We start from the raw sequence: 23953 nt of genomic DNA, 5'->3' as shown, positions 1-23953 counted from the left end.
GTCCCCGTAATCTGCACAGTTTAATATAAACATGTTATTATTTACAACCTCTCCTTGTATCCTCTGGAAACCAGAGATCGCTTTAATTTATCTCATTGCAGGTCTACACCTGAACATTATGCTTCTTCTCCTAATAACTTAAGGATAACTAAGATATAATCTTTCAGAGTTAATTCACTTGGCCAAATTTAACATAGATTCATTAACTGTAGATATGTTTTTATTAAATCTAAGAGTATGCTGTGCCAATTTGGGATTTAGTTTGTAAACTGTTTTACAGCATTACAAAGTTGTTTTATGGCTAAATGGTAATTTTAGTCTTGACCTCTGTTAAAGCTATTTAGTTTGGAATATATTCAAGATGGTGTATGTTCTATCAATATCTTTTCACCCACCCGTTAGATCACAGTGTGTCATTAGGGTCCTAAGGTTGGTGAGGGAAGAGAAGAGAATGGAATTGGTGGTAGTGTTGATATAAATGTCACAGAGGATTGTTAGCAATGGCTGGGAAGAATGCAACCTACAATCTATTTTTGGATGCAGATTGCTACCTGTAAGAACTGAAAGAAAATAAAAATAAAGCTCCATTTTGCTCCAAGAAAAGTGTATACAGCATATCACAACTAGATACCAAAAGATGAAAGCAGATAGGGGAGAGTGTGTTTAATTTAAAATGTACCGGTGTTTGGCAAGTCATGCTTTGCAATTGTGCCTTGAATACTTGGAATCCACATCTACCAGATCCTGTTTTCCATTAGGCATAAATGTTATTTGGCACCTTCTTGTGAAACTTCCCAGAAGTTTCTTACTTTGAAAATGACTGACTCATCATGTGCCAATGGAACAAATGTGTTGATGGAACAAATGTGTTCCAACTCATTGCTAAGGTATGACTTTTTGATCAATAACAGCGTGAATGTAGTGTTGCCGTCTGTAGAATAATTATGCAAGAATTGAAATTAATCCCTTCACATCTACATCCCAGCTCACATGTACATCCCAGCTCATGTTACCTATTTATTTGCATTCTAATTTCACCATGAAGAGCATGACTGATTGCAGAACTGGAAGAAGACATCCGGTGGATGCCACCTGGCAGCATTTAGTGATAAATAATCATGAGTTAGCATTGTCTTACCTTGCCCACAAGATAACTGGGCTTTGGTTAAAATAATACATAATTCAGAAAATTCACATTACTCTCAAAACAGTGTTAGACATCAGTCACCATGATGGGCACCATTCATCATTATTGTTTGGCTCTCTGTTGAGAGGAACTTTCAGACTAAGATTGAGCCACCTGTTGTACTTAGTAATTAATACTATTTGCTCTGTACCTGAATAATGCATTGGTGTTGTATTTTGTCGGGCTGTCAACATGCTCTCATTCTATTAATTATGATTAGTTTGTACATGCTTTATCATACCTGTTATTGAAAGGAATATTTCAACTTTGAGGGGAAAATAGGATTTTTCCCACACAATTGTGATGCATAGAGGGTTAAGAAACAGTAATGTGGCAAATTACTTTGAAGAGTTAAATTTGATTTTAAGAAGTAGTAAAATAGGTTGGTAGTAAAATAGGTTGGACTATTGTGTCAACAACACGTCGATCTTTCAAAATGGTTGACGGATTTCCCTATGACACACAGTAAGGTAATGCTGGATATAGTCAACAAAGAGGCAGCGAGAATGAGAGAAACAGATAATATTTCAGAATTGATGAAAGACCACGGACTTGAAATGTTGACAGATTTCTCTCTACAGTTGCTGAAATTCAAAATTTTCTGTTTATTTTTCAGATATTTAGCATCGACAGTATTTTGGTTTTGTATTAATGTGTCATATTATCTCGGTCCATTTTATTGAGGTCACATCCAATTGGAGTTCCCTGACTTCACAATCAATAGGGATAGGAAAAAAATGCTAAATAAATGCAAAAAATGCAAGATACATCTGGCAGGTCAGGTGGCATTTAGGGAAAGAAGAACAGAGCTGATGTTTCAGATCAAATATCCTTCATCAGAAAAGTGAGCTGAGAACTTAGGATGGCGCAGCAGAAGAGTTGCTGTCTTACAGCACCAGAGAGCCAGGTACAATCCTGACTACGGGTGCTAGACTAACTACAGGTACAGAATTTGTACGTTCTCCCTGTGACCCCGTGGGTTTTCTCCGGGTGCTCCGGTTTCCTCCCACATTCCAGACGTACAGGTTTGTAGGTTAATTGGTTTTCCCTGTCAGCCATGATCATATTGAATGGCGGTGCTGGCTTGAAGGGCCGAATGGCCTATTCGTGCATCTATTTTCTTTTCTATGCCCATGACCATGTGGGTTATCTCCGGGTGCTCTGGTTTCCTCCCACATTCCAAAGACATACAGGTTTGTAGGTTAATTGGCTTTGGTAAGTTATAAAAATTGTCCCTAGCGTGTAGGATTGTGTTAGTGTACGGAGTGATCGCTGGTTGACACGGACTCAATGGGCCAAAGGGCCTATTTCCATGCTGTAGCTATAAAGTCTAAAGCTAATCAGAATTTATGCTTTGGAGTGAGAACCTTATACTGAAGAGAAAGCACTACTTTTTGCAAGCTAATTCTGTTAAAACCTTTGATGTTGAAACCCATGGTGATTCTCAGTTTGAGGTCCAGACTAATGTTCACATGTGACGTTGTACTGTATGGTAACTTTTTTTAAACAATATTAACAGTATCAAATATATGTTTGTGTTAGTTATGGGACATCAGGGAGGTGGTACACCCTTGGTTGGTAGGCTGGGCTAGTTCTGGTCCATAGATAAGTAGAGGGAAAATTCAGCGGGACAGGCAGCATCTCTGGAGAGATGGAATGGATGACGTTTCGGGTAGAGTCCCTTCTTTAGAGTCTACCTTCGATTTAAACCAACATCTGCACAGTTCTTTCCTACACAAGAGTAGATGGATGTTAGGTTCAAAACCTGGTGTGCTTTAGTTCAAATCTTTTTCAAATACCTTATACCATTAAACTTCACGAGAGCTATTTACAACAGTTTTATCATCTTTGCAACCGAGTGAAATGGGTAATTGTTATGGCCTTTTTATTATTGGATTAAAGGAATATTTTTTATCTGAAACTAGAATTTGATTTGCTGAGCAGTGAAGCATAGTAAGGAGGTTTATATGTACTTTTAGAATGAACACAAACCTTCTTTACTTTGATTCTTGCTGCCAAACAGCGTGATTTTGTACCCTATCAAACAGTATGATTTTGTACCTGGAACGAATACAGGAAGGAGAACCAGCACTATGCATTAATTGCTATCTGTTTAATAATTAACTTGTTCAAGCAATACTTTCATGTGTGTTCACAAAATGTAAATCAATATTGGTGCCTCAATGACAAGTCACATAGAGTCTTGTGTTTTCCTGAAATTGTTCTTCGATTCAAACTGTATTAGCCTGGTAATATGGCACAAATTCTAATTGTAGATTTTTGATTAAATATCAGGATTTCTCAAAGGGACTCTGAAGTAAAAATTGCTTAGCTTGAGCTAATAACTTTTCGAATGTTCAACTGTTAGAAATGTTTTGGCAGATATTTCTAAATTTTATTTTGTCCATTTGTAATACAGTAAACCCTTGCTTTAACGGACCTCTTAATAACGGATTTTGGTTATAGCGGATGGAACTACCAATGGCTGCCACGCCACCCCTGGCTTGCAGTGCCTCTCCAGCCACTTACAGCTCCGGCGAGTTGCCAACCTCCTTCACAAGGTACACCAGTGAGTCGTTCTTCACCAGCTGCCACATGGTGCAGTTGATGCTGTCGTTGCAGCGCGCATTGTAGCCGCTGGCCGGCAGTGCTTACTTCAGGCCACTGCCACCGACAGGACGCGCTCAATCACCATGGGACTCCTCCCCTCTCACCAGCTGCCACTTCTTCCTGTTGGCCAACACTTTGTGCATTTGGCCTCTTGACCCCTCGTGCCACCGCTCTCCATCACCACCACCTCCTCCTCCCCCGGAGTCGCCAACATACTACACTTGGTAGATGTCGTCGATTGTGGGGGAGGAGGAGGATATGGCAGTGGAGAGAGCAGAGGAGCGGACAAAGCAATGGGAGAAGGAGGAAGAGGCAATGGTAGAGGGAGGAGCAGACAAAGCAACGGCCAACAGAAAGAAGCAGCAGCTGGTGAGAGGGGAGTGAGCACTACAGTGACGGAGCGCATCCTGTCAGTGGCAAAGGCCTCAAGAATGGGCTCCAGCCAGAAGCTACAACATGAGCCGTAACGACAGCCAATTCAACCAGACCATGCAGCAGCTCTTGGAGAAGGGCTCGCTGATGCAGCGTCTAGGTTTAAGGCGCGATGACACAAAATGTTGGAGTAACTCAGCAGACTGAATCAATCTGAAGAAGTATCCTGACCCGAAATGTCGCCTATCCAGAGAAGCTGCTTGATCTGCCGAGTTACTCCAGCACATTGTGTCCTTTTGGGTCTGCATTTCTTTATTTATTTTACGTACAATGATAATCACTTGCTCAGTTATAGCGGACAATCAGCATGTCCCCTTCCCCATGGTCCATCATAACAAGGTTTTGCTGGACTTGTCAATTTTACATAGTCATACAGCAAGATTTAAAAAGACTTGAGGGGCAAACGCAGGCAAATTAGACCAGTCCAGGTAGACAACTTGGACGGCATGGATGAGTTGGGATGAAGTTCTGTTTCCATGCTCTATGACTGCATGACCTTTCATCCTAAACTCTCTAACTACAGGAGGTAGTTTCTGGCTGATTATCATCAAAATGTACACCTTTGATCAAATTACAATGGTGCAGCTAGTAGATCCAATGACCTGTGTTCAGTCCTGACTTCTGGGGTTGTCTGTGTATAGTTTGCACATTATCCCTGCGACTGTACAGTTTTTTCTGAGGTCTCCTGTTTCCATCCACGTCCCAAGTGACACGCAAGTTGGTATGTTAATTATCCAATATAAATTAACAACTGCATGTAGGTGAATGGTAGAATGTTGGAAGGTGGTTGTTTCTAAGAATATAGCTAGAATAAAATAGTATTTGTGTAAATGGGTGCTTGATGCCTGGCTTAGACTAGGTTACCCAAAAGGTCTGTTTCCACGCTGAAAGACGATGTGACTATAATATGACTTCGCTTCTAAAGTTCCAATGAATACCCTAATTTGTGTAATCGTTTCTCATAATTTAACACTTGGAGTTCAGATATTTTTCTAGAATACCTTCTGAAAGACCAATGTATCCTGTCCAAGATGTGATATTCAAAACTGATCGCAGTACTCTAGGGACAGTCCAATCACAGCTTTACATTGTGGCAGTATGATGGGGTGGTGTGGGGAGGGTGGGGTGGTATGGGGGGGGGGGGGGGGTGGAGTGGTTTGGAGCGGTGGGGGGAAGGGAGGAGGAATGGGGGAGGGGTAAAGCAGGGGTGTGGGTGTGTGGGGGGGGAAGGGTTGAAATGGGGTGTGGGTGGTAGGGGTCTGTGTGGGGGGGGGGGGGGGGGGGGACCACTCAGCGGCCACCGGCAGCAGCATCACACAGCACCTCCCGGCTCCACACAGCGGCTTCCCCGACACCACACAGCGGCTATCCTGACTCCACTCTTGCGGACTCAATCAGCACGGCTTGTGGACGGAAGGGGTGTTACCTTCGTGGTGACTGACAGGCGAGAAGACCAATCTGCTGATCCCACGATTTTTTAAACATTCATAACTGTTGGAATATTCCACCGATCGGAACAAAGCTTATGCTCTTGGAGCAGAGGAGAGTGGTGAGTAAGGTGGTGAAAACATCCTAGCGATATAGGGTGCCATTGTTTGCACAATTTAAAAAAAAAAGCAAACCGGAAGAGGACAAGAGAGTTTTAGTAATAGTATAGATGTCATTGATTGCAGTTTTCAAGGTCCTGTATTGCATTTGACCTTTTTATCTTATGTAATTGATGAAAAAAAAGTGCTGACTTTAACACCCTTTGCAAATCTCTTCACCTTTATTTTGGCAATTCTTCTCTATCGCCTTTCTGATTATCTCTTCCAGTCATCAAGATGCATGTTTTTTGATTTTTTTTTTAAGCTTTATTTTGTCGCTTTAGTTATCCATGGTATTATCTTTTGGTAGGTGGAGCTTTGGCCCCTTCAAAATACATACAGATTCTGTAATTCAGATTAAAATGGAAAAATATCTAAAATTCCTGATTAACATATTTTAACCAGATACTAGGTAGCTAGTATGGTGATCAAAGTCTTTTGATAAGCACTTGGACATTCATCTGGTTCAGGTGAAGTTATCCCTAAATAGATTCCAGGCATGGATAGGAAAAGTTTATTGATATATTGGGCAAATGGGACCAGCTTATTTGAGGCATCTTGGTCGGTGTGGATGAGTTGGGCCGAAGAGCTTGTTTCCGTGCTCTATGACTTTATAATTAGGTTAGAGTGAAGGAAATCTTTTCTTATGTGCCATCTCTCAAGCTACACCTGAATCTAACCTTACCATGCCTATCACGTCACGTCACGCAGAGGCATTTTTCGCACATGTTGCCAGAAACTCCTCATTCTACCTCTTTCCAACCTTGTATATAATTCTCTCCTACGTCATTTGTTTATCCACAACGAACCATAATTTTTCTCCCTGTTATTCCATACACCCGGATTTTATAACACTACTAGACTAAGTGGGACCTGTTGAGTCCTAGCATCACACGGGAGGGCTGGTCCCCCAATGCAATATTCCACCTCTCCACTAATTCCAATATTGGTGGCCAGTGGGGGGGGTGGGGGGCATTCTGGAGCGCTAGTATGAGTGTTGTAAGCTGAAGGGACCGGTTTCCAGAGGGCTAGTATGGACATTGTGGGCCGAATGGATTATTGAGCTGGCAGCTCAGTCACTCAAGCCTGTTGTGCTGGCAGCTCACTCACTCACGGCTGGTGGGCTGGCAGTTGACACAGCTATTCCTTGAAATTCCATTTCAAGCAGGTTGCAAGACCACTAAAGACAGTGAGTCGTGTCCTCTCCTCCATCTTGCAGAGACTGAGCCACGCCCACACTTCTGGGTTTTATAGTCCCTCCCCCTCCCACCAGAAGGGGAGTGGCCTTCATGGCATGATTGACAGGAGAGAGAATCGCAACATTTTTTTAAACACTAATGACTCTTTTATTTTTCAATGATGGGAAAAATCCTGTGCACCTGATGAGCGGCGGGGGACTGAGTAAGATGGCCAAAAATCACAGCCGTACGCGGTAGCGTTTTGTCTAAAATCAATATAAGTGATCAAGATTAGACTTTTAATTATATCGAAGGCAAGGCTACTTTAATTAGGCAAGGCAACTTTAATTAGGCAACACAGCTTTAGCATTTCCAAATCAAAGGCAACACAGCTTTAGCATTTCCAAACTATATTTTCAAACCACATTAAGGGCACTGACATGTCAGTAAAACCACTTACAGTTTAGTGGACATGTGTTCAGTATAATATAGATTGCTCCTGCTGCATCTGTTAGGTTCTCGTCTGAATTTTCTGTTTAACTAAGGAGGAAATAATTTGCAATTAGAAAGCACCTTAATATTCTCAGAATATACCAAAACATAAAACACTTTTGCAATGTTGCAATTGTTTTAACATGATTGGATATCCTGGTCTTGGTGCAATTTTTATAATGTATCATATTTCATAAATAGTTTAAGTTAATGATTGTATTTTCTTGTCTTTTTTGGTATGGTATAATTGTGCAAGAAAAAATACCCAAAACCGGATGCATCTAAATCAATTGTATTATCTGACAGTGTATAATTCCATAATATAGTTACTTGGCTATAGCTTCACACTGAACCTGTTATTTTGAATTTGCCGTTCATGTAAGTAGAGCTACATTTTATCTATGATTTTCCTAATTTATAAAGTGTACAACTTAACAAAATGTTCTGTAGAATTTAGAACTTGGTTATCAGATTGACTCATTATTTGGCAACTTCTCTGAGCTCTTTTCCTGTTGCGCATTTTTCCCACTCTCCTTCAGAGTGAAATGATAATTAAACAGGCACAGCTCACATTTGAAACTAGGTGTGGTAAAGTTTGATTTGTAGATTGCTAGAGCTCAAAGAACAATGTCTAATCAGGTCACAGTAATAGCATTTGCAGAACAGGCACTGTAATTACTGGTATTTCTTGGCAGGGTAAACAAGTATTAATTCTGGACACCCAATTTTGTTGTTAAAGGTGCACATTACCCAATAATCAGCAGGATAAGAACGTGGTGTGTACCCAGTGTTGTGTGGATCTTTGATACTAGCTGTCTTGTTCACGTACTTTTGCCCTGTCCGCCAGGGCCTGCAGGAGCTCCTGATTGGGAGCTATTTTAATTCCCTTCCCTGTTGCCATAGCAACCTTTCCATCCTCAGTCTCCACCGTCGTCAGAGGAGCTGCCGGCCCAGACCATCACACAAACCAACCTCCCTTCCATTGACTCCATCTACACTTCACGCTGCCTCGGCAAGACCGCCAGCATTATCAAGGATGAGTATCACCCCGGTCATCCCCATCCTCTTTCCTCTCCCATCAGGCAGGGGTTACGGAAGTGAGAAAATACACAGCTCCAGATTCGGTGACAGTTTCTTCCCAGCTGTTATTAGGCAACTGAACCATCCTACCAACAACTAGAGAGCAGCCCTGAGTTACTATCAACCTCATTGGAGATCCTCGGACTTTACTGGACATTATCTTGCACTGAACATTATTTACATTATTCCCTTTATCGTGTAACTGTGGAAGGCTCGACTGTAATCATGTATTGTCTTTCCGCTGACTGGTTGGTATGCAACAAAAGCTTTTCACTGTACCTCGACAATAAACTAAACTCAACTCAAATGATTTAAGGTTGTGAAAATCAGTGTGGGTAGAGAATGAGTATTTGGGGAGAAACAGATTCTGGACCAAGCTACAGAGTGGAACTTGTTGTGTAATAGCATTGCTATTATCCAGTGGCACTTTAAACATTTCATCTTCTAATAAACAGATCTAAGCTGCCTGTATTCTGTTCTGCACAAAGTCCCAACCATCTGTCAGCTCTATGCTTGTAGTTCATGGTCTTGTCTCGCTATCTGTAACTGTCTCCAGCCATCCAGTCCAAAAGGCACTTTTACACATTACCGTACTTCCAAAATCAAGTTTTCAGTCTCATTTACTAATCTTCTTTTGCTTAATGTTTTATTTCAAACATCCTTCTGTGAAGTAAACAGTTTCCCACAGTGAAGGTGTGCTATAAATGTACATTAATGCAATTGTGTATGTTTTTGCCATTCATTTAATAAAGGAAAAATATAAGCCTATATATATATATGTGTAAATTGATCACTGGAGCTCTTCCTACAAGCATTGGCCTTGACATCCCCGGCTAAATTTGGGGATTATGTTCACTCACGATGGTGTCAGGTTTTCTTGGTCACATGCAGATACAGTATTTAATACGGGACTCGTACAGAACATTAGTGCTTTACTGAGTGCTTCATAGTTTCCACAGTACAGACTGAAACTGTAGTCTACATAACATTTAAGTTGGTTGTCAAGTTTTGTTAGGAAGAGAAATTTACAGGTTCTTTAATCAACATGTTTTTGGTTCTCTTAGCTACCAGGGAACTAAAGGATTTCTTTGCAAAGGCCCGGAATGGATCTATTCGTGTTGTGAAGGTCATAATCAGAGATGGTGAGTTTTGCTGGCCTTGTTTTGCTTTAAAATTTAATATACCTAAACAAAACATTCAACTGTATTTAAAAATGTGAATGTGTGTATAACATTGTAGAAAATATGCACATTGTATATAGATTAGGATGTTGTATACCAAGTATAGTAAGCAAATTAAGAATGTTGTGTTAAAAAAGAAGTTGCTGTCTGCTTAATGTATTCCTAACTTTTAAGTGCATCTTTTTAAGGAGGTAATTTTCATCAGACTTCCCCTCTAAATTATTGAATGCCTGAAGCCTCTAGTTACTTTGTGACACCAGCTCAGTCCGTTTTTCATCTCCACTGAAATACTTGCATAATCATTCATACCCAATTAAATCCTGTTTCAATATTGTTCTTTAACAGAGGAGGCAAGCACTCATATCAAGCAGCAATTCTTAAAGTTAAAGTACTTTCTACTGAATTGTTTGACGTTTTTCAGGAAGTGATCAAAAGGATTGAAGCTGGCAAGGTAGTAGATGTTGTCTTCATGCAATTCAGCAAGGCCTTTGACAAAATGTCCCACATGGTAGGCTTGTCTGTAAGATTAAATCACATAAGATTTAGGATGAGCTAGCCAATTGGATACAAAATTGGTTTAGTGGAAGATGTCAGCTGATTGTAGTGGAGATTTGTTTTAAAGATTGGAGATCTGTGTACAGTGGTGTGCTGCAAGAATCAGTGCTGGGTACACTAGTTTGTCATCTACAATAACGATTTGGATCACAGTGTTGATCACATTGTTAGTAAGTTTGCTTTTAATAACAAAATATGTGGTATAATGGAGAACGAAGAGGGCTTTCTAAGACTACATTACTATACAATACAATACAATATTTACTGTCATTTGAACCTCAGTGAGGCTCAAACGAAACTCTGTTTCCCGTGCAGGGAAGAGATTTTTTTTTTAAAGTTTCCCCCTCCCCCCCCCCCCCCCCACATAAACACACAGTTAAAAACAGTATTAAAAAAAACACAACAACTACTTTTATTTAGACAAAAAAAAAAAGACAGACAGACAGGCTGCAACAGTGAGTCGCACAGCCAACCGATCTAAATCAACTGGGGGATTGGGTCAAAGGATGTTGGGTGGAATTTAACTCTGACAAATGCAAGGTTTTTCGCTATGATAAACTAAGCCATGGCAGAATTTACATAGTAAATGGTAAGGTCTTGAAGAGTATGTTAAACCAATAAGTCTTAGGGGTACAGGTACTTGGTTCCCAGAGTGGAGACACACAGGTATAAGAGATTGATAGATGCCCTCATAGAGGTATGTAAAATCATGAGGGACATGATGTGAATGGCTATTTTTTCCTCAGAGTAAAGAAATATAAAACTGGAAGGCATAGATTTAAGATGAATGGGGAAAGAATTAAAAGGGATCAGAGAGGTATCGTTTTCCCCCATCATAGTGGATATATGGAATGAGCCGCCAGAGGAAGCTGTAGAGGTGGATACAATTATAATGTTTTAAAGGGTAGGTACATGGATAGGAAAGGTTTTGAGGCACATGGGCCAAATGCAGACAATGGGACCAGCAGCTTGGTCAGCATTGACATGTTTGACCAAAGGACCTGTTTCAGTGCTGTGTAACTCTGACTATCAATCTGTGTTTTTAAACCACATGAAAAATGTTTAAGCAGCATCATTACAGCTCACAAGAAAAGTGAAAGATTGAAACGCTTGCATCCTTTTCGAACATCCCAAAATACTGTGGACTGTGCAGTAATTTTGAAATGCAGACACTGAAATGCTTTTGGAAATTCCTCAGTCCTGTAATATGCAGTATTATAATGAATGTCAAAATAATCTTTATTTTTGCAGAAATTTTGAAGTATAAATATAGGCCATGTCACTGAGGATCATTCATGCTCTTCTCAATAGTCTTGTGGGATCTTTATTCCATCTGAGATGAGGTATCTCAGTTTAATATATAAAGAAATAAAGTGCTGGAGGAACACAGCTGGTCAACTAACAACTGTGGAGGCAATGGACCATCAACATTTTGGGCCAGGTTCTTTCTTCAGAGTAGAGGAAGAGAAAGCTGGAAAAGGGAAGTGGGGATGGGACAAAGTCTGGCAGATAGATACAGGTGAAGAGGAGGGATTGATTAGCAGATGGATGAAGTAAGTGACAAATGCCAGAGGTGAAAAGGAGAAAGAATTGTGTCAGGTAAGGAAAGAAGTGGGGGCGTGAATTGAAAGCTAGAGGGAAGGATATGCATGGCGAGGGAGGAAGGTGGGGAAATGGAAGAATTAAAAGGAAATATGGAACTCGGGATAGGGGGATAAGCATATGAAGGAGGGGAAAGTAGCAGGGTGCGACTCATCCTTGATTGTGATGGTAGCCTTGCCAAGGCAGCATGAGGAGTAAATGGATTCAATAGAAAGGAGGTTGGTTAATATGTGATGATCTGGGTTGCGACCACAATTCTCTGCAATTATTACTTGACTGTTATTGGAATTCAATGTACCTACCATTGGGTTGTAAGCTACCCAAGTGGAATATGAGGAGCTATATTTTCCAGTTTTTAAGTCAAGATTCCAACATCTGCAGTTTCTTGTCTCTGTTTATACTGGCTGCAAAATGGCATCTTGAACAGTGCGGCGATCCATCAGTACTTAAGTATCAGCTCACATTTATGTGCACGATTGTTGGAGTGGAAAGTTAACCTATAAACATTTTACTTCGCTAGAGTGCGATCAACTGAAAACAATTGTAAACACAGGGAGAATGTGCAAACTCCACACAGACAGCACCCGAGGATTGAACCCGAGTCTCTGATGCTGTGAGGCAGTAGCTCTGCCATCTGCGCCCTGGATGATCTGGATTGAATGTTGTTGCATTTTTTAATTTAAGAGATAGTCTTTCAGTTAGTTAGCACCAAGTCCGTTGCTACAATACAATGAAAAACAAATTAAAAATAGCACGTGTTTTTGTCTGAATTTTGTATGTGATGTATGAGCAGTATGAAGCAACTCAGAATCTGGAGGGATCAATACTGAACAAGCAATGATGTCAGGTGACAAGAGCTGCATGATGTGACTTGTCACCTTCCTCTGGAAAGTGTTGACAGCTGCAGGCTGTGCTTAAAATAGTGCCTGCAGCTAATGGGCTTGGCTGGACTGGACTCTGAGGTGGAACAACATCATAATGAAAGCATGTTGCTGCTTCTGACGTAAATACTACATGGTGCCCATGAAAAGCATGGATTAAACAGTGAAGTTTGTGTGTCAGTATAAATTTGCGTGGAATTCATTTGGGTATAGTGGTTACCATTTTAATTGGAAATTCGATTTTGCAAGAGTCCTCTCATGTATTTTTGTACCTGATAGGATCTGGATAAGGTGGCTATAGAGAGCTTGTTTTTTTCATGTGGTATTCTACAAACACTCTTAAAATAAAGGATTGCCTAAGAAATTGATGAGGTGAAATCATTATTATCAAAGGAATTTGTTTTAGTTTCAGAGATATAGCAACGAAATGGCTTTTAGCCCGTCGAGTCCATGCTATCCATGTTCTATGTTTTCTCACTTTTGCATCCGCTCCTGACACACTAGCGCCGATTTACAGAGGGCTATTGACCTACAATCCCGCACATCTTGAAGATTAACAGAGCACCCGGAGGAAACTCCACATAGACAACACCCAAGGTCAGGATTTAACCTGGATTTGTAGCGCTGTGAGATAGTAGCTTCCTCACAGGGCACTGGCAGTAGTATCTTTAAATATTTTTATGGCAGTGATAGACATTTGATAGTGTAAGTTGCCTACAGCTGCTCCACATTCAGATATATATTAATATTTACTTGATCATCATGCATCCCCAAAGTTTTGAAAAATCCTGTTAATTCTTAAATTGTCCATCGTCTCATGTTTTGAACTATCCTCTTGATATGTCCATTCCACCTACAATCTCCTTGCCAACATTATACAACTCTCGAAGACAGGCGTTGGGCTTTGATGACTATCTATCAATGTCTGTGCATTTACAGGTCTGTTGCTGGCACTTGCTGGCACTGTTGCTGTGATCAGCCACTGGAATTTTTCATTTTGAATTTGTTTTATTAGTAATACCAGCATATATTGTCTGATTCATAATGTCATGTTGTGATGGTTCATAGATTGAATAGTATTTATATCGGAAATGCAATGGATTAATCTGTGTTTCAAAATAACAAAAGCTAGATGGTGGAAATCTTAATTAAAACTATAAAATGTTGGAAATAGTAGTTTGGACTTTAAGGATGAAAAGGAAAACAGAAGTTTGTGTAAAGGGGATGAATCATCCTTTCAACGTTCCCTCTTTGCATCTTAGCTCCCAAATATTTGCATTTTCTTCATCCTTCTCGCTTGTTATTATGTTGAAGTAGGCATCATTGCTATGGCAACCTTTCTCGGGGGTCCAAATAATTGAGAGGGGATGAGTATGTGAAATGAAACTGCACGAGGAGCTACTTAAGGCAGGTACAATAACAACATAAAAAAGACAGTTGGACAGTAACATAATTGATAGGAAAGGTTTAGAGGGATATGGGACAAGCTTATACAGGGCATCTTGGTAGGCATGGACAAGTTGGGCTGAAGTGCCTGTTTCCTTGACTCTTTGACACTTATATAACACATTTTATGATAAGACCCATAAACCAGATTTAAGTTGCCGTTATAACAGATCAGTTGTTCATCGTGGTTCTGCTCCCTTTACTTGCAAGTGTTACCTTACTGGATTGCTATTTTTCCATCCTGCTTCATTAAACGTTAAAAGATAAACTTCTAACACGTGGAATGACCCACTACAGTTGGAGTCAGCAATATTCTTTGCACATTTTAGTGCCCCTTGGCCTTGTCTTTGACAGCTTGCACAAGGTTGCTGAACTTGGTAAAGATATCTGTTCTCCTAAGACCGTGAATGTGCATTCTTTGTTTCAAGTTGGTTAAAGAATAACATTGCAGGATTTCCTTTTGCTTCTAGGATTTGACGTGGGACATGGGTTAAGAGGGGAAGGCCTGTGACATAAAAGTCGAGAAAAAAGTTTTTGAACTTTTTTGACTTTAAACATTTTCTGTCATATATTTAAAGATATGAGAAAGGGTTTCGACCCACAATATCACCCATCCATGTTCTCCAGAGATGGTGCCTGACCTGCTGGGTTACTCCAGCACTTTGTTTCCTTTCGTGTGTTTAAAGATAAAACCTCGGGCCAATCCAGCGGTTGTTTTCCGCAATAAAAAAACTCCATCTCTCCAGGAAATTGGATAATAACAATGGTTTTGAGCAGTTTTGTACATCGGTAAGAATCAACCAGTAAACATAAAACCCTACTAGTATTTCAAGGAAGTGACACTAAATTACCAATGCTAATTTCTATCTCATGTTCTGGGCACTGGGTAGATAATTGGTAGCAAGTTTGGATTGGTTACTTATTCAGCTAGTCATTGCCAGAAATGGAATATTGCATCTATAGAAATTGCAGTGATAGAACACAAGCCAACTGATTCTTTTGTGCTGATAACATTCCAAAAATAATTAAGCTTTTATTGGGATGCTATATGTCAAACTTAATTGAAATTTGAATAAGATGATTGTACAACAGATTGATATTGAGGCATCAATAAGCTTCTTGTGACAAATCTTAAATGTTAGAAATGTTGGCTGTGTTTCTTTCTCTACAGATGTTGCCTGACTTGCAGAATATTTTCAGCATTTTCTCTTTTAATCACATTTGAATCTCATTAGCAAAATTGAAGCCCTTCGGATATAAGGAGCATGGATACAAAATTAGATGATGAACAGAAGATGAATGATGAGTTTTGAGCTGTTCAAAATTAGTGTTCAAAATTTCTGTTGATACAGAGGAGGGATCAGATTACATGAAAATGGTAAATGTTATATTATTGTTAAAAACTGTGCAGAACTGCCAGGCAGTTACAGATCGGTCAGCTTAACCTTGGTAATGTAAAAGCTTTTAGAAAGAATAGTCAGGGAAAATATTATGGGCTCTTGCCTAAGTTTGGAGCTAATGAAGGAAAGCCAGCATGGATTTGTTTAGGGCAAAACATATCACTGGTTAAATATTTTGATGAATAATAAGGGAAGTTGAAGAAGGGAAAGTGATATGTCATTTTGTTTATATTACAGTTTGTCCGAGCCTAGGCCACCTCCCATCCATCCCATTTCCCCATTTATTTCCTTGTAATGTATTTGCTCATGCATGCCCCAAAACTCCACCTCACTCTCTAATTACACTCCTACACTACAGATAATTTACATTAACCTATTCATCTCCTTCTTAAACATCTACCAACTAGCTTGTCTTTGTATTATGGGAGGAAACTGCAGTGCCAAAACAAAATGCTAATGATGCTAATAACAGGAAGAACATGCAAGCTTCATACCAACAGCATCAGAGGTTCGGAACGATTGTTGGACCTGTAAGGCAGCATCATTGTGCCATTTGTAGATTTCATTGGCATAAATTTTCTGAAAGCATTTAATAAAATCCCAGTTAAGAAGCTGGTTAACAAAATTAAGACATCAGAATAAAAAGGTCAGTTTTTTAAAATAATTAAGTTGGAGAAAGCAGAGGTTGCTGGCAATCTGGATCTCACTGTCAATAAGGGTACTAGCTTTCAAAGGGGAACTGATGTGATGCACAAGAGACAATAATTAATAAAGCTATTGAAGAAAAATCGGGGAATGGAATTGACTGATTACTCAACAGATAGCTGATGTGAATTTGATGGGCAGAGTGGCCAATATTAACATTACCATATGAATGTTACCATATAAACATGCATATCAGTTCTACACTAATCTGCGTATTATGCATTGATCTACTTAACATTACCATACCAAGGTTGTTCACTCACAGCCATAAACCTAGATTTAATTTTTAGTGATGTTTCATGCATTGCATTTAGCAAAGGCGCACTTCTACAAACATAATCTGTGCTAAATTAATCTGGGATGAACCAAGAGCATCACCATTTTGTTACATTGAGTGAAATATATTTTATGTTGTGTGTTACCGAACAAAACCATATAATTTGTCCTATTGAATGGAAAACTCATCTTAGAGTACTTTATGGCAGATTTTACTAATGTTTTCCTTAAGTCTACATCAGTGGCAATTCTGGTAAGGATTGATTAAATTATCTCAGGAAAGCATTAAAATAACGTAGAATCTACTGATTTTTTTAAATAAATCCTGATGATATCTGGGAAATTCAGATTTCTTCTGTAGTCTTGCTGATATTTACCCTCATAAATCCTTCTTGCTTATAACTCAATATTCTGTGTCATTCTAATCATTCTAAAGCATTGAAATGTCAAAATCACAAATTATTTTCTATATGACTGTGATCATAGTAAGTTAATCTTTCACAGCCTGTCTTTTACTCTTGACATAGTTAACCACACAATCCTCTGCATACAGCTGGACTGGACTATCCTTTCCTGATTCCAGGGACGGGACTACAGTTCGACTGGACTATCTTTGATTGATTCCAGTCCAGGCATAACTAAGATGTCATTTGTAATGCTTCTCCTTTTGTTGCTAAGGATTGCCTTTCTTCCAAGGATTTTCTCCCTCTAATTCTCATGTATATTAGGCAATAACATCCAAAAGCATGCCAAATTCCAAGTTTACTGAAGATACCCAGATTTACCAAAACAACTTGCGCAGTGGAGTTACTACCATTGATGCCATTTATCTGATTTCCAGATGAGCAGAAATTTCTTCCAAATAATTGTGGCACCCAAGCCCAAACCCCCCCACCAAGATCCAATGCCATCTCTATTCTCTGAACACCAACTCCATTTCTCTGTCAGCTGTTTTGTGCTGAAAAAGGCAATGGAAAATATTACTGTGCAGGAGTAGTTAATGAACACATCAATACTTGGGAATGTCCATATTTAGGTCAGTACATTTTAGCGATAATTAAATTATGCAAAATCTGGATTCATTTATGTTTCTGCTGTAGTTTGGAGATCGCTAGTAGATGTCTAGATCAGCTGATTAATAAAAATGTCTGAGACAGTTAACATTGTCCATTTGTTAGTAATTTGCTAATTCATGAGTTTAGCCTTTTTTTACAATACTTGTAAAATGGTGCATTATTTCTGCTATATATAGGAGTGACAGATTCAAATGAGTTATTTTCTGTCTATGGCATTATTTTCAAATATATAATATAAATAGAAACATTTTGGAATACACCTTAGTGAGCTCCTCCAGCTATCTATACTGTATATGAGATGATCAGCCATGATCATATTGAATGGCGGTGCAGGCTCGAAGGGCCGAATGGCCTACTCCTGCACCTAATTTCTATGTTTCGATGTTTCCCTATAACTGCCGTATTTCTTCTCATCCCCACCATTGACCTGCACAGAGTGCCACAGTCAGTTTGATCGTTCTCTTTTGTCTGTGTCGAAACAAATAATTACATTTCTGAATCGTTTAGACAAAGTCAATAGCCATGGCTTCTCCACTTCTATATTCTGCTTAAATCAATTAGACCACCATGTTCTTAATCACTGACCACTTTTTAATTAGATCAGGTAACTCTTGCTTTTCCAGATGCACTGCAATGTCTCCAACTCTACAACTCTGAGACAAGGATTTTCAATGCGTAGAAACTAGAGTTCTAATTAGTTAGGATTTTTAAATATTCATTTTCAGGTTTGGGCAAGGCTGAATAAAAGTATACTTTTATAAAAGTATAATGTTGATGCTTTTGTACCAGATGCTTCTGCTATGAAGGAAACAACCCCATTTGCTTTTTCTAAACACTGTGCTTTCATAGCACTGGCAAAAACCTATTGGATCATGTATTTAAATTGTATACTGGTATATGAGACTGATAATCCATGAAGGTGCAAACGTTCAGGAATCTTGCAGGTGCCTTATTAGGGGGTTGAGTTTAATTCTCTTGGTTCCAATAAGCTGACAGGAGCTTTCACAAGCGAGCTCTTCTTACTGAGTGACATTTATTTCCTTTAAGTTTGAAATGTAGCCCGTAAAGTAGAATTTGCTTTGACGTCTGCTTATGATGCAGAACTGCCAACTTGACATATCTCAAAACAAGTAGGTGAACATAAGATCAGTCGCTTTTCCCTCCAGTCACTGGCTTCAGAGTGGTGACAATTGATACTCAAGCAATCTCATGGAATCATTTAATGACACTGTATAAAAAGAAACCATTTGATCTATTGTACTTATGGTACTCTTTGGTAGAGTTTGCAATGAATCTGGCTTTGCTGCTCTTTCCCCAAGCTATATAAATGTTTTACCTTTTTATTTATCCAGTTCTATTAGTTGCTGTTTTATCTCCTCCGAACACCTTTTCTGGAAGAGTAGCCATGACAACTTTGCTGTGCTGTATCTGACACAGCATATTGTTTCTTTATATTTACTCCTATCTCAACAATTCATGGCATTAAACTCCCTTATCAAACCTTCTTGTACCTACATTGATTTACAATACAACCTATGGCATTGTTAATTGTTGAATAACTGAATCTTGATTAATGCTGCATTATGACAAAAACATAGTAAAATGTCCATTACCCCTAAGTTGTTTAAGAAGGAACTGTAGATGCTGGAAAAATCGAAGGTAGATAAAAATGCTGGAGAAACTCAGCGGGTGAAGCGGCATCTATGGAGTGAAAGAATAGGTGACGTTTTGTAGCGAGACCCTTCAATTACCCCTAAACTGATGATTTCAAATAGCCTAAACAGAAAGTGTGAAGGTCCTCAGCTGATCAGACAGCATCTGTGGAGGGAATGGATATTTGACCCTTATTCCCTTCACAGATGCTGCGTGACTTGCTGAAATCTTCCAATACTTTGTGTTTTGCTCATGATTCCAGCATCTGCAGTCTTATGCGCCACCATCTCAAATAAACTGGGTGGCATATCTCTGTAGTAAATTAATCATCCTTTAAAAAACACAGGTTCAATCACAGTACGTATTGTATCCAATTTAGGTTGCAAACCTTTACAAAAGAGGTTGAGGCTAAATAGGGTGCAGAATGCATATATTAAAATGAGTCAAGAGCGATGAAAAGGCTATGACTGTTTCTCCTCAAAACAAGGCAGTTTGTGAGGATATCTGATAAATGTTTTAAAAATCATGATGGGTATAGACAGGGTAGATGGAGGGAAACTGTTCCCATTGGTGGAAGGGGTTTAGAACAATGGATTTAGAATGAAGGGAATTGGCAAAAGAATCAAAAGTAATGAAAAAAAAAAGTTTTTTACACAAATTGGTGTTTTACATCAGTAATAGTAGAGGTGGTGCAGATCAGGGGGAGGGTTCAAAAGAAAGCTGGATAAATGACAAAGGAAATATTTTGCAAGGCAAGGAGGAGGGGGTTGGGGGGAACAGGAATTAATTAGATTACTGTAATTTAGAGCACGTACAGACTTCATGGTCTGAATGGTTTCCTACCATGCTGTACTCGTGTTTTAATCCAGTGGTTTAGAACAATTTCTCTGTTTTGTGTCTCTGAGAGTTTTACACAGTGGATTATTGTGTAGAAGGAAAGTGATTCGGATAATTGGCAAACTAATCGTGTGACCTCAATGTACCGCTGGGTAATTAAATTAAAGTTAGGATGGCATCTTTATAAAATTACATCATAAAATAGTTACATGGATAGGAAAGCTTTGGATGGACATGGACCAGGCACAGACAAGTGGCATTAAGCCCAGTTAGGATACTTGGTTGGCAAGGATAAATTGGGTCAAAGGCCCTATTTTTGTGCAGTATCTTTTTATGATTCTTTGAATCTAAAACATAGATTAACTGGTATTATAATAGTAATGAAATTCAGATTCAGCCAAGACACTTCCAGTCCAGTTGTCCTTGCAAAGTCATACAAACATATAGCAAATTTAGGAGTGGAAAAAGACCCGTCAGCACCTTGCTTGCTCTGCCTTTTAAAAAGATTACAGCCGATATGATTGTAACCCGATGTCTGCTTTTTTTGTCTACCCCTGATGGTTTTTCAGCCTCCAGCTTATCAGAAATCTCTATCTGCCTCAAACATATTCAAAGACAGAAAAAAACCCACCGTGAAAATATTTCACCTTGGATCTATCTTAAATGGATGATTCTCTGCCTCAGAGGGTTGTGGAGGAAGGTTCTCTGGAGGCTTTCAAGAGAAGCCCCCCCCCCCCCCCCCCCCCCCCCCCCCCCACCCCCCCCCTCCCCCCCCCCCCCCCCCCCCCCCCCCTCAAAAAGCTAGCCAAAAGGTAGCCAACATCATCAAAGACCCACACCATCCTGGCCATACACTCATTTCACCATTGCCATCAGGAAGAAGGTGCAGAAGCCTCCAAACTGTAACGTCCATGTTCAGGAACAGCTTCTTCCCTACAGTCAAGCAAGCAAGAATTTCATTGTCTTATCTGGGACATATGACAATAAAACACTCTTGACCCCCTCCCCCTTCCGCATCTTCCTTGGTCTAAATCTCTCCTTGCCTCCCGTGGGGGCTATGCGTGAGTGGTGTAATATTGCGTTGGGGAAACCGGCCTCCTGTGTGACAGGGACCCAATGGGTCCCATTTGGTCTATTAGTAATAAATCTCCAAATGCTTTGCATCTTTTTGTACCATTTTGATACCTACTTTCTTTGTATCAACATTATGGACTATTTAAGATGGTAACAAAAAGCATTGTTTAAAGAGATAATGATAGAGAACCAATCTACAGTTTTAATGGAAGGTTGTTAACCGATTTGATATTTTAATCAAAGGTTAATCTGCCTATAAATAATCTGCAGTATGAACGTTCCTGTTCTGCTCTTTAATTAATGAGTAGAAGGACTCATTATTAGGCGTCATTATTACATCAACTGTTGATCAGGTTTCAGAGTCTCTCCAGTAAATTCTTTATTAGTTAAGGGCTTTGCTGCTCTCAGCTTTTACGAAGATCATATGCAATGTAATCTGAACTATATCAAATTTGCAAGGATAGTTAGTAAAGCTTCCCCTATTACACGACACCATTATAGTTGGGAAGCTGTACACTGTATCTTTCTCATGGATGAAGACATAGACGATAGATGTGTGCAAATTACACATGACAGTCTTGTTTTTATCAGATGAGCAGTAGCAGTTGACAAGGAATTAAGAGCTTTAGACCACAGTACGGGGAGGTATTTAATGTGTGCAAAGAGAGATTGGTCTGATTGCATAAATCTGGATCAGTATTGTAGAGGAAATAGGGATTGCAATTTTTATATTAGTGCCAGTTTAGATTTAAGACATAATTTTAAAGGCATAGAATCATACAGCAAAGGGCATTGACTTTCCTGAATGTGTCACTTGTCTTCCACGTTACTCCTGACTCCTGACTTCAGATAGATAAAGAATAAATATAATCATATTAGAGCTTGGATTATAAACAGTGAACAAGGCTGTTAAAAAGCCTAGATGCATTATGGAATGTTGTAATGTTTTAAACTTGCGTAACTTCTCTGATACATAAAATAACAAATGTGGGACTTGGTTAACCGCAGATGCTGTTTCAGATAGAGGGTAAAGGGCATGTCCCACTTACGCATCCTTGGCTCGCAAATTACGCAACCTCGTGGTCACTTGAGACGTATGGGCACCATATGGCCGCGCGGGGCCGGTCCCACTTAGAAGCGCGGAGGGGTATGGAGTTGTGCGGGGCTGGTCCCGACATTGCGCGGGGCTCCGAAATTCTTGCAGCGAACTAAATCTTTGCGCGCCAACGGCCTGTCGCGGAACTGACGGCCAAAGTGGGACAGACCCAAGACCCTGGCGCGACGCAACATCTCACCTTCAACAGCAGCAGAAGCAGGCAAACGATTGCCGAACTCGGCCTGGGGCTCGCGGCCATTGCGGTCTGGGTTCACCCCCACTTCTACTCCCAGAGCGGGGCCATGAAAATTGAAGATAGACACAAAATGCAGGAGTAACTCAGCAGGACCGGCAGCACCTCTGGAGAGAAGCAATGGGTGACGTTTCGGGTCAAGACCCTTCTTTCAGACTGAAGAAGAGTCTCAATACGAATCGTCACCCATTCCTTCTCTCCAGAGATGCTGCCTGTCCCGCTGAATTACTCCTGCTTTGTGTCCATCTTCAAATGACGTCACGCGCTCCAGACGGCTGTGCGTACGCATGTAATCGCGCCCGACCTTCGCTCGACTGTCTTGGCTCAACGCGTCGCGTAGTTTGCGTGCCAAGAACACGTAAGTGGGACAGGCCCTTTAAAGAGTAAAGGGCCTGTCCCACTTGGGCGTCATTTCCGCGTCACGCAGGTGGCGTGCGAGGATTTTGAGAATCCCAAAATCCTGCAGTGCAGCACGCTACCGCACGTCACCGCCTACACCACCACGTCTTACCACGCGCCATGTGCGAATTGTGCGTCATGACGGGTAAATGATGAAACGTAAATGACGCGCAAATAACGCCCAAGTGGGACTTTATACAACAGAGATACAACAATGAAACAGGCTCTTTGTCCAAACTATCAAGCAATTATGTTTCATTAATCCGACAGTAATCTCATTTGATATTCCTCCCATATCTTCAATTCCCTTTGGGTTCTACTGGTCCCTTACATACTGGGGGCAAATTTACCAAGGCCAATTAATGTACTAACCTGCCTGTCTTTAGGATGAGAGGAAACTGGACAACCCATGCAGTTATAGGGACTACTGGTAATGATGAGAGAAAACATCTGAAATGGGCAATATGTCAACGCAGATGCTTCCAGTCTCTAGAAATGGCCCGTGCTTACCGTGCCAACCAAAATGCAGCTCTGAGTCCCTCATCTGACCACTGAGCAGTTGTGCTGCTTGTTCTCTTCCCACCCTCCCTCAACACTCATGACATAACTCTACAGTCATCCTCTCCCTACTGAGCCATGGGGTGATTCTTTGCTGCAGATTTCAGGCACAAAAGGATCCTGTCCCAGTGGATGACTTCTTTTAACGTTTGGTGGAGGGGATGGTTACAGAGTCCCAAATATTCACAATCAACACTCTGAAGGATAGTGTTAAGTGGAACCCGGTGTTTAGGGATTCAAAAATATTGGTTGAAGAACATTGAACAAGATAACTCACGGCGACTATGAAGGTGTATGTCGCACAGCTCCCTCACAATGGTTCGATCCTGTCCTTAGCTACTGTCTGTGTGAAGTCTGCACGTTCTCTTTGTTATCTCATGGGTTTCCTCTGGGTGCT

At 40.2% G+C, this 23953-nt stretch overlaps 1 protein-coding gene across 3 annotated transcripts in view; it reads left to right on the top strand.

The window, feature by feature from the left end:
* The window catches only part of LOC129704733 (twinfilin-2), a 94525-nt gene that overhangs the window by 5695 nt on the left and 64877 nt on the right, over positions 1-23953 (top strand). For all 3 annotated transcript variants that reach the window (XM_055648043.1, XM_055648044.1, XM_055648045.1), the window contains exon 2: positions 9629-9706. In XM_055648043.1, coding sequence (XP_055504018.1) covers positions 9629-9706 — 78 coding nt within the window. The remainder of the gene's footprint in view (positions 1-9628; positions 9707-23953) is intronic.

The sequence above is a fragment of the Leucoraja erinacea genome, chromosome 16 (assembly GCF_028641065.1).
Source record: "Leucoraja erinacea ecotype New England chromosome 16, Leri_hhj_1, whole genome shotgun sequence".
NCBI lineage: Eukaryota > Metazoa > Chordata > Chondrichthyes > Rajiformes > Rajidae > Leucoraja > Leucoraja erinaceus.
The sequence above is the reverse complement of the archived record's forward strand: the minus strand, read 5'-3'. Positions and strand labels throughout refer to the sequence as shown.